Raw genomic sequence first — 11,396 nt, forward strand, 5'->3', positions numbered from 1 at the left:
AGGCATCCACGAAGATCTCTTGATCGTTTCAAAACGGTGGATGGCGAAGCAGCTGAAGAATTTGTAAATTTTAAATACGAGTCAGTCACGTAGGCAGGAGAACGGTTGTGCATTGTAGGACTTCGCTTGGAGAATTACTCAATTTCAATTAAGTCAACCAACTCAATAGTGTACAATTGCACCGGCAATAAAACCGCCTCATAACAAAATCCCAAAACGCCTTGTGTGATCATATGACCAGTTAAAAAGTATTATCCCAGAACTCCGAATCTAATCACTTCGGCTTCTCGCCGAGATGCGCAGGTAGAAATGAAAGTGAAGGATAATGTAGGCCACAACTGTGTGACCATACTCCCAAAAACAAGAAAATGTAGATGCAAAATAAACCAGACAAAACACTTACTCCTCCCAAACTCCATAAACCCATTTATCAACCGTCATGTGAGGATTGTAATTACGCCGTCATACCAACTTCATACATGCTGTTTTCCATGTGCCACCGATAACCTCAGTCCAAATCAATCAAAATCATTATTCATGCGTGAACTCTCCGGTCAATCGGATTCTATTCGAACACTAAAGGCACTCGATGATGGAGGTGCGATCAATCCCGTGCTCTCGCCTTCCTCAAATTCCTCATCATTTGCTCAACTAGAGCAGTGGAGTTTGGAGGTACATCTGCAGGCTCAAAGTTCTGACCATTTGTAGACTGCTCGTCTTGGACATATTGAAACTGGGCAGCTGCTTGCTGGAGCTCCTGGTGGTGTGGATACACATGCTTGTTTTGAGAGTCCATAGGTTTGGAGACTGAATATGCCTTTGGCGGGGGTAAAATTGTCGTTGGCTTGTAGTTTGGAGGAAGTGTCAAGGATTGTGCCAAACTGGCTGCAGTCCGGGCTTGAGGTGCCATCTTCTGTGGACTGGGTTTGACTTCTGTGCCCAAGCCCTTCGGAGATGATTTTGATGCCCCTTGTTGAACATGCTTAGGCAGCAAATTTGGTTGTGGACTTGCATTGGGCTGGATCATGGAGAGAGGCGTATGCTCATAATCAGATAACATGGCAGTCACCGGGGGAGTTGCGCTCTCCGACTTGTTCAATGCGTACTTGACTTGGTCGAGATTGCTGCCAACATTTGGAGCAACATAGGATGTATTGACCGGTGGAATCATCGGTTGATGACTGAATGTAGCTTGCATATCGGTCGAAGAATCATGTGGACTCGGACTAGCAGCATACGAGGGGGTGGATGATTTCGGAGGACGAATTGATTGCTCAACGGGTCTATTATATTGCTGTGGATGTGAAGCCGAAAGAGATTGAGGAACAGAGTGACGATGATACATCGGTTGAGATGGCGGTTGCTGTTGAGGTTGCACAGGCGTACCATGAGTGGATTGCGAGCTATCATAGCCTTGACTTGCGTGCACTGGAGGCTGATAGGGAGGTCGCTCATACAATGGCGGCGGTTGAAGCACAGAACTGCGAGATGGAGTTGGGGAGTCGCGATGAGGCGGATTGTAAGGCCGTTGAAATATCGAACTATGATATTCTTGACGGATTGCAGGATGCAACTGTGCTGTTTCCTTCTTCTCCCACATATGTGGAGATGCAGCTGTCGAAACCGGCGCCTTATTGGATGATTGAGGTTGCAATGAAGGAGAGGGTGCGTACGAAGTTGCTGGCGAGGGTGCATGGGCATTATATGAAGCACCATACGCGGAAGCGTAGGTCGGGCTTGGAGCCGCATTCTGTGCATTGTAAGGCGGCCGTGCTGAGCTGTTGCTGCTGTATGTCGATGAAGCTGGACTTGGCATTGAGGCTCCTGAACTGGGTCGTTTCGCAAACATCGTCTGTTGCAAGTGCTTCTCGATGTTACCTTGGTAGCCGTTCATGAACCCACCACCTGGTCTGTAGGGGCTCTTGTACTCTAGAGGAGATCTGTTGTGCTCCTTTTGTAAGTAAGGGTATTTGGCAAAGACATTCGTTGGTCTAGCAGTTTGTGGTCGACTGCCAAAGGGATTATTAGGCTTCGACGACGCCGGCACAGCATCAGGCTGTCGGTATTGAGTCGACGGAGCAAATTGTGAAGAGGATTTTTGATACTGCGCTGGGGTCGTATACTGAGCTTGACCAGCGTGAGTGCTAGGTGCTTGCTGTACTTGGTTAAGCTGGGTCGTTTGCGAGGGTGGAGCAAATTGCTGGACCTGCGGCGTGCGCTGTGCTTGAATGTGATGGGGTTGCGCTGCTTGATGGGTCTGACCTGGGTGTGCTGGCTGTGCATTCTGTTGAGGCTGTGGAGTTCGGTGAACTGGAGTAGGTCGTGAAGGCTGGCTATTAATCTGAGACTGTTTGCCAGTGTGGGCAGTGACTTGCTGTACTTGCGGGCTCCATTGGTTTTGTGAAAGTGATGGAGAATGGTGTGGCCCAGGAGTAAACTGAGATTGCGTCGTTTGATAAGCGGACACAGGACGATGAGAGTGCAGGCCTTGTTGGATCTGGCTGGCCTGCTGTTTTGGTACATATTGCGACGCCGCTATGAGGGGATTCTGCACCGGTCCGAACTGACCCTGCAAGTTAGAAGTAGACATCTGTTGATTGTAGCCAGGTTTGTTCCCGGAAGTTGTAGAGTATTTAGGATCAGTACCAAAACTGTACGGTTGCGGAGTCGATCTCTGAAGGAAGTTCTGTTGGGATTGATACGCTTGTGGATCAACGCGATACGCTTCATTTCGAGGCTTGTATTCGTAGGGCTTGTCTTGTTTGAAAGCTGATGCTGAATACGATTGCGTAGTTGGCATAGGCGGTCGGATAGGAGTTGGCGTGGAATTCTTTGCATTCGTAGGGTATGAAGCAGCGTAAGATTGGCGTGGTGCAACAATGACAGTCTTTGGAATCGTATCCAGGAAGTTCCCCCGTGGATTGTGACGTTTAATGAATGGATTCTCGGTGTATTGTGCTCTGGCTTCAGTGGATGTTTTGCCCAGATAAAACCACGTCTGGTATTCTTTCGACATGTCGACCTTGACCTGGTGGGGATTGATGGCAACACCCGGACAGGCAAATTCTGCCCACGTATGACCTTCAACGAAAGGATCATCTTTTCGTGGATTATCATCGGCTTGACGCTTGCTCGTATTGAGCAACTCCTTGTCCTTTCGGCTCTTGGGCATAGGAATAGCATTCGCTGATGGTTTGGTGAGATGATAATCTGCAGGATCCGGTAGTAGCAGCCAGGTATAAGATACCTCAACACGATCCCTGAAATCTGTTAGCCTGTATGTGCTGGAAAAACTCGCATTTGATACGTACCCTCGCGGAAGAACATCGAGTAGAAGCATTTCTTCGTCTTTACAGTTCTCGACCACTGAACCGGCCCATATATCACCCTTGTGATATTGAACTTGACAGACGTCACCGACTTGGAATGCTGCTCCAGCTTTGCGAATACGCTCTGATTGCGAGAGGAACTCATAATCATGTTTCTTGTCCCGCTTGACACGATGGAAGCGACAGCCAAATTCGATACCCCAGTCCTTGTACTCCTTCTGATCTTCGCCAAACACAGCAGTCTCACCTTGCTCAACAAACACGCCAGCAGCAGCCGCACAAGTGGCATGATATGCCCGAGTGCACTTCTTGCGAGAGCATTGGAAACACGCTCCCTTCTTGGATCTGCAATAATTGCACTTGAGTGCCATTCGATCCTTGTGGATATGCTCGACGTCGATGACTTTACCTTCTTCGATAGAGGTTTCGGGAATGTATTGTGCACAGATGCGGTGAACCTTCTCACCATTGTTACCGGTCGGTAGCAACGGCTCGGATGGGATATCATTTGGACAGAGTATGCACGGCTCCTTCGCAGGTACCTTGATACGGAATCGGGTCCTCTTATTGCTTGCATTGCCACCCTTGTCGTCGATAGGTCGCTTACGCTTCTGCTTAGGAACTTTAGTCTTCAAACTACCATGCTCAGGAATAGTGGCGAGGTTTGAGGTATTGGTTTCGTCCTCGTCATCTTCATCTTCCTCTTCTTCTTCATCAGATTCTTCGAACTCTGTCTCTTCGCCTCTCATTTTGCGTTCGAGGTCATGGACGTTGATCCACACACTGTCCTGCGCCTGATCGCAGTCACATTTCTTAGCAACCCTGCCATACTGTAGCCATTCTTCAAGACCAAAGTTGACTGCCTCCGCACAGTTATAACCAAGGTTATACCCGGAGTGGTATCCATAAGGAAAGGTAATGACAAACTCGCCCGGTTTGTGAACGATCTTGTTGACTTTGATGTTGTAATTAGACAACAAGTGAGATGGCGAGATCAAGAAAGTCTTATGGCGCAAGAATTGGTCGCATGCTTTAGCATCCGTAGGCCAGATAGTCTTCATGGCAGCTTCGAAACGTCTCGCGTCTGGTTGCGCAATGCTGTACCACTGCTTGGGTGCACCAAAGTGCAAGTAGTTAATGCTGTAGAGGTCGACATCCTCCAGATGCCACGCGAAAGTTGCTTTCCACATACCCAGGTAAAGGTAAGCACTATTTACACCTGGGATATTTGAGCCTAGAACGTCTAGGATATTATCAAGCTTTCCTAGGTTCCATGCTTTAGTCCGTTCATCGAATAAGGTCCCAGGCATATCTGCACCGTAAAGGGGTGGAGCATACGTGAGCGTCTTCCAATACGCTCGCTCAAGCTCCTCACATCGTTCTGGCGTGTATTCGTCTCCTTCAAGCTCGTAGTTGAAATCTTTAAATGCCGCCTCGTCCACCTTGCCTTCTCTTTCTCTACGATTATTCTTCCTTCGAGATGATACAGATACTGCTTTGGCTTGCCTCGATCCCATTCTCCCCTTGATTGGCGTATCGTCGTCATCATCGACATCCTCGCCCTTGACGGATCCCTCATCTTGCTGCATGGAAGGAGAGACTGGAGTTGGTAGACGGTCTGGCGTGCTTTGCCCTCCGTCCTCAGTATCCACAGTCACTCCCCGTTTCCCCTTCGCGGCGGCTTTGAAAGGACGGCCGCGACGACGCTTGGAAGCCGAGGAAGTAGGAGTTTCAATACTGGCAACTGCTTTAGGCCTTGCCGATGCTCGTGAGGGCTTATCTTGATTTGCTCGCCGTTCTCCTCTCCTCGCTGGTGGCTGATGCTCACTCTGATCACACAGTTGACGCCATTGCGGGAGATTGTATGACCGTTGATGGACCATATTGGCCTGTCGGTATGTACCGCTCGTACCCATTATGTCCTGTTTAATCGGTTCTTTGACTCTGATTGTCTTTACTTGTTCGTCGAGTCGTGGTTGTGCTGCCTTCCACTCCTCGGGTGGAATGACTTTGACAATACCAGATAGCATGCCGTATTTGTTGATCTTTTTCATCTAGAAATGTGTTAGTGCCTTGAGCTTGATCGTCGCTGAAGCCGAAATAAACGTACGAAAAGTGTAAAATCCTCGAATTGTTTCATCGTAGGGACGAATACAGGGACACCGCCATCCGAATAATACTCGGGCTCGATGTCTCCTATATCGTCGACGGGTTCGGGCTTTGGTGCCGCTGTTTGTTCGTCCTCGAGGTCGGAAAGCTCGCTGTCGCTGGCGTCTTTCATATTCGAATCGGGTGGTGAATGTAGGCCATTGACCTCCACGGCCGGGCCAGGTGCCGGACCTGCCATCATCGTGTCGGCAGACATTTTTCTATCGCATGCGATTGAGTCGCAATGTGTTTTAATCGGTTCGGTGGTGCTGGCAGTGAAATGCGAGGGTGGTTGGTTGGGCGGGGGCGAAAGATTTGGGGTCGAAATAGCGAACGGCGCTGCGAGCCAGCGCGGCCGCGGGAAGAATTATCAATACAATATGATTGTTGATTTTTCGCACTCCAAATGAGAGTATTCGGCACAAGCGAGTGACTGGTCGCTGGTGTTGTCGTTGTGGTGAGGGGTGGGAAAACTGGGAGGACGTCTCCTGGAATTCAATGATTCGAGTTCGCTCATGGCCGGTGCATTTTCTGCGCTTACCACATCGAGTAAAAGCCCACTTTTAGACACACCACAGCGATCGCTCCAGGTTCCACCCGCAAAAGCAATGCAGCCACATCGACAATCCGGATTCTCTGGATTCATGTTTTATCGGATTTTTGTTTGGATGATTGTGCAGAGATATCATATGGTGACTGGCAAGAAGATTGATTATAGGAAATCATCTTAAACAATCGCTTTGGAGCTTGATCCGCTCATCCGATAGATCCATTTGCCATTGCTCGACACCTCGCCAGTGGAATTGTCGCAACCTCCTCGATTTGTTTTATATCCTCGAACGGGTTGAGGCTCTGCGGGTGATGTTTGTGGTCGTGCGTCTTTATCAGGGGCCCAGTGTTTCTGCCCTGTGAGTCGTGCAGATCCGAAGAGTGCACTACTGCTGACCTCACGCCGGGCACCTCGCTCAAATCCATCCCCTTCTCAACCTGGAGCGAGATAGTGGCGAACATCAATGGCCTCAGTCTGGGGTAATTCTCCGATCCTCGTTATTCATGTCCAGTTACTCACTCTACCCATGAGTTCAGGCCCGAACCTGCGGACTCGTTGATCGATCACATCGTGGGAGTGCTTTTCTCCACTGCATCATCGCATGACAGCTCGCCCGGTGCAACATTTTCTCTCCTCTCTTACTCACAGACATCACAAACTAACACGACCTTCGGTGTGGACGAGACTAAAGTTCCGTCATTCACTTATACCATGTCCGAGGTTGGATCTCCTGTCATGAGCAACTTCGAAGACAGCAACACCTCAACAACTTGGTTGATACCTTCACGATACCTCAGTACATGCGAGCCTCCGACGATGCTGCCTCTCTCACAAGATTCATCTGATTATCTCGACCGGCAACAATGATTGGCTGACTGGGGTACGTAATCTAGTTGCAGGAGACCTGAGCAATGAGGAATTATCAACACTTGATCATTGAAGCACAAAAGCAAACACGATCGCTAATGGTATTAGGATGCCTTCAAATATCAAGACCATAATCACGCTCGAGGGTGACAGTGCATGCTGTATCGACCGGACAGTGTGGAAGAATGCCCGACATACTTCTGCGGTGCAGCGAGGCTACAGCCTAACTTCGTGCAGCAACCACTTCATCGATACCATGGTCTATTTACCTGAAAGAATGCAATCTTCGGAATGTTTGATCATCTTCCCACAGCCTAAAATTACTAACGATACAGCGTAGGAGATGATTCGAACTTGTAAGGTAGGTCTTGACACGATAGGTTGCCGAACTTGCAGAACCTTCACTTCAAGATTATGAAGCTCCATGAAAACTTCCGACGAAGCACATCATCTCACAGAATCACCAAGCCCGTCATATATGAAATGAAAGCTATTGCGATGGCTCACGATGTCTAGATTATTCTCTCTGGAACGAAGCTGCCCAGCTCAAGTTATCAGGTTCTGCTTGCCAAAGATTAAGCGAGATTCCAGCTTTCTTCAGGGGTCCTCCCAAAATTCTGGTCAACAAGGACCCAGATCCCACGATCTACCTCGGCTTGGCTCGTGCAGTGTTTGAATTATTTATTGGCGACTCCTATTGACTACTGTAGTCGAACCAAATATAATATCTGACCTCAGCTATCTTTCAATCCCATGACCCGGACCAAGCTACTAACGATAAAGCAGAGCCGCGACAAAAAGGGAAGATGGACAAAAGGAGCGAATTCAGATTTCAGGGTAAACATCAAGTAGCCAAGTGACAAAATCTGTCTGAAGAGAAGTACCCAAGTTTAACAGCAGAGTAAGAGTGAGACCAGCCAAGTGTACATAACACGTGACCTCTCTACCTGGTTGCAGCTGAGCAAGATGTATGATCGCATGTTCCTCACGATACGAACGGATAATGTTGGCTTCACATTCTAAAAATCTCAAGACATCTTAAAAAAAGCTTATATTAACCAAATCACCCACTCTGAAAACAACAGGATATAAAATCTTCCCCCAATCATCCAACAAAAACCATCCTAAATTACACACCCAAACTTACAATCTTAGATCTCCTTCCCCTGCTCCCCTGTTCCCCTTGCCCAACAAATTAAATAAAGAAAACCCCCCACCCTCTAATAAACCAACACTGATAATACAACCCCCATTTACATCCAACTAACCCTGCGTAGGCGGCACCAACCCCCCGTGCCCCCCAACCGGCTCACTCTTAACCTCATGTCCCCTTTCCGTCTGCGCAGTCCCAGGTCTCGTACCCACCGACCGATGACTACCCGCATACCGCTTACTCGTCGGTCGTAACGGCGGTCCATCATACGCCAGCGTCGGGATCGTCATACCATACGGCTCTGTTTTACCCGTCGCGTCATGCTGATCGATTTCCACGCGGATACACACATCGAGACTTCCATCGTGATCTTTTCCGTGTTGAGCTTCGGCCGCGGCTTTGTGTTTGGTGCCGGCGTCGACTTCGCCTTTGTGCAGCCAGGAGTGGCCGTCTTTGACTTTCTCGGCGATGTCGTAGGGACCGCTGGCTGTGCCGTTGGTGTGGCCGTTGGATTGGGAGGCGCCGTGAGCAGAGTTTTCGGTTATCATGGCCCAGTTTCGCGAGGGCATGGTTTGCTGGTTGGAGTTGTTGGTTTTGTTTGCGGAGCCGGGGTCTTTGTCGAAGAAGGTCATGAGGGTCTCGTCAGTGTCGTGGTCGAGATGGTGGATCTTGTTGCGGCGTGCTAGGAGGTTGGCGACGGCAGCTGGAGGGGGTTTGTTGACAATCGCTGATGAAATGATATTTACCATGTAACGGTGGTCTTTGCTCATTGGGACGTTCAACTTGGGGTTTGAGTAGAAACGGCCAACAGCGGCAAGATGAACATCGCCACCGAGGATACTGATTCGAACAGAGAATTCTGAAGCAAGTTCTTGAAGCTTGTGAACGAGCATCTGTCGCTCCTTCTTGTGGGTTCTAGCGGTGTAATGGTCGTCCAAATCATCCAATAAATCGATGCTTCCATCAAAGTGATTGAAGAAGCCACCACCAAATCCAAACCGCTTGTTGAGAAACTTGATAGGGGCAATCAAAGGACTCGAGAAGATATTTTCAAGCCAGGTTAGACGCTACACAATCAGTAAGAGTTTGAATCAATAAATGCGTGGTACTTACAGGATAAGCGATCGGAATACCCAACAATACCACTAAATGCTGAATAGGGGAAGACGAGTTCTTAGCAGCACTAAGTTCTCGACGCAAACGATCCGAGATGATTTCATATGTCTCAGGATAGTTGACTTGGTGACGAGTTCGCTACAAGAAGTTAGTTATTGATAGTCGATCAAGAACGGAGAATGTGTTACCTCGGTTCTCGCATCAATACCGAAAAATGCAATTCTAGCACCCAGACGTGCGTAAATACTTCGAGAGCAATCTGTGACGTATGGCTGATGAAAAATTAGTAAACGTAAGTTCCTGGTTCAATCTTCAGACTTACTCCAGGTTTCTTCCCCATGATATAGCTTGAATCGATAGTCTCTTCATTTAGGACGAAGGTGTTTTCCAGCTGCCTTGGATCCGGAGCCGCTCCAGATTTGGACATTGTTTGAGGAGCATCTTTTGGATTGTTAGTAAAATATCAAAAAGACCGTTTACTCACTTACCAGTAGTATAAGTAGATACTGGTGGCGCAAGGTGATGCTGGAATAGTAGATAATACTTATTGGCAACTCCACCAATACCTCTGAAGACTGGACATCTCATGAACTCGTCAACGTACGATCCGAAGCCGTCAATGATCTAAATGTGCAATTAGCCAACGCATTCAAAAAGTTTAAGGACAAACGTACATCATGATCATCCCATAAGTTCAACTGAGCAATTTGCCCATTGACGCTGGCAAATGGTTCTGTTCCATACCATCGAATATAGTTGTTGACATAATACTCATCGCACTCCTTTCTTAATGTCTCGGGGAATGGATATTCTCTCCTTTTGACAGGATTACTGATATCTGTCCAGGGTCGCAGGGGGCCGTTGACTCTGATACCGTCATCTAGAGGATAACGTTAGAACTGTTTGTGCGCGATCAAATGCCATGGCCTTGGCTATTCTAGCACTTTTGCCTAACTTACTGTAAATTTGATCACCACCTCCGAGCCTTGCTAATGTTAGTTTTCGTCCTTTAACTTCTTAGGGCAAACTTACATGACGTGAAATGGAGTTTTCGCGTGAACTCTTCCAACATCATTCCATAAACAAGCACCGCTATAAGCCTCCTCGTCCGTTCCCACACTAAATCCGTTACAAGAATGGAACATAATGCGCATAGATTCCGTAATAGCTGGTATGAAAAACTTCTGCTTATCACCCTTCCCGTCTCTGACAAAATTCAGGCCAGACAAATGATACTCGCATTGGATTTCTTCTTGTTGCATTGGTACTTTCAAATCGAACCTCCAGAACGTGTTTTGAGGGTCCGAGTATAATCTTGTGCCTGTTACTGTCTCTTTGAAAGAACCGGCATTTCCAGATCCTGCGCCATTGGTGATGGGTTGACCATTGCTCTGCGATTGGGCATTTGCCGGAGCGTCGAAGCTTCCATAATCCACACCATTGACAACCCCGTGGTTTTCATGTCCATTCGTACCAGCATTTTCTTGGGGAATTGTGTAATTTCCGTTCGTTTGCGATCTTGGTCCGACAATTCTAATATGCAACTGAGGAGTGATAGGACTTTCCCCTGACCCTCCAAACTTCGAAACAACAAGTACACTCCCAAACCATGTATGATCCTCCATGCGCCTATAGTTCAACAATGGCCCGCACTTGACCTCCAAAGTATTGTCTCCGGCTGATCCCATAGTTCCCGTTGCGCCATTTGGCGCATGCGAGTTCTGAACTTGCGACCCAGCCTGTACATTTCCAGCAACCATCAAAGGTTGATGTCCACCCGCTCCAAACCCAGCCGTCTCAGAAGGATCTACGCGCGCCTTGTTGAGGAAATTGGCTAGATCTTTGCTCCCATCTCGAGCGTCGGCTTCGCGGGGCGCACCACTGGCACGACGAAATGCGGAAGACTCCTCGTGTCGCCAGCGAGTTTGCGAAAGGTACGGGTCGGCGGGATTCGCTCCTGCGCGAATCTGCTTGTCTGCGTATTCCGAAGCCATATTGTTCTCGGTTTCGTGTAGGTTTGATGTATAGGGAGTGAAAGGCGCAAGGAGAATGCGCAAAGATGTTGCGACAAATTAGGAGGCTCGAGGTTACTCCAAAAGAGGTTGGCTTGTGGCGTGAGTGTTAGTGTTTGTTTTGCTCTCTCGAACTCCCAGTCATTCAAGGCTACTGATTCAAGAGCTTCCGCAACTGTATTGAAAGTGAATTTTTAGTATATTTTAGAACGATAATTATT

The 11,396-nt window shown here is 48.2% G+C and overlaps 2 protein-coding genes across 2 annotated transcripts; both read right to left on the minus strand.

Annotated features, from left to right (window-relative positions):
• Nucleotides 1-604: 604 nt before the first annotated feature.
• On the minus strand, nt 605-5,694 carry GLAREA_06766 (Clavaminate synthase-like protein; the record flags this gene model as incomplete). Its single annotated transcript, XM_008080714.1, has 3 exons — nt 605-3,260; nt 3,312-5,383; nt 5,440-5,694. 3 exons carry the CDS (start codon nt 5,692-5,694, stop codon nt 605-607), a joined length of 4,983 nt encoding a protein of 1,660 aa, XP_008078905.1.
• Nucleotides 5,695-8,157: 2,463 nt separating this feature from the next.
• GLAREA_06767 (uncharacterized protein) lies at nt 8,158-11,157 on the minus strand (the record flags this gene model as incomplete). The annotated part of the gene is made up of 8 exons (XM_008080715.1): nt 8,158-9,114; nt 9,161-9,301; nt 9,352-9,435; nt 9,486-9,604; nt 9,652-9,787; nt 9,838-10,043; nt 10,123-10,148; nt 10,196-11,157. 8 exons carry the CDS (start codon nt 11,155-11,157, stop codon nt 8,158-8,160), a joined length of 2,631 nt encoding a protein of 876 aa, XP_008078906.1.
• Between the last annotated feature and the right edge of the window lie 239 nt (nt 11,158-11,396).

This window comes from Glarea lozoyensis, assembly GCF_000409485.1.
Source record: "Glarea lozoyensis ATCC 20868 chromosome Unknown GLAREA14, whole genome shotgun sequence".
NCBI classification, from domain to species: domain Eukaryota; kingdom Fungi; phylum Ascomycota; class Leotiomycetes; order Helotiales; family Helotiaceae; genus Glarea; species Glarea lozoyensis.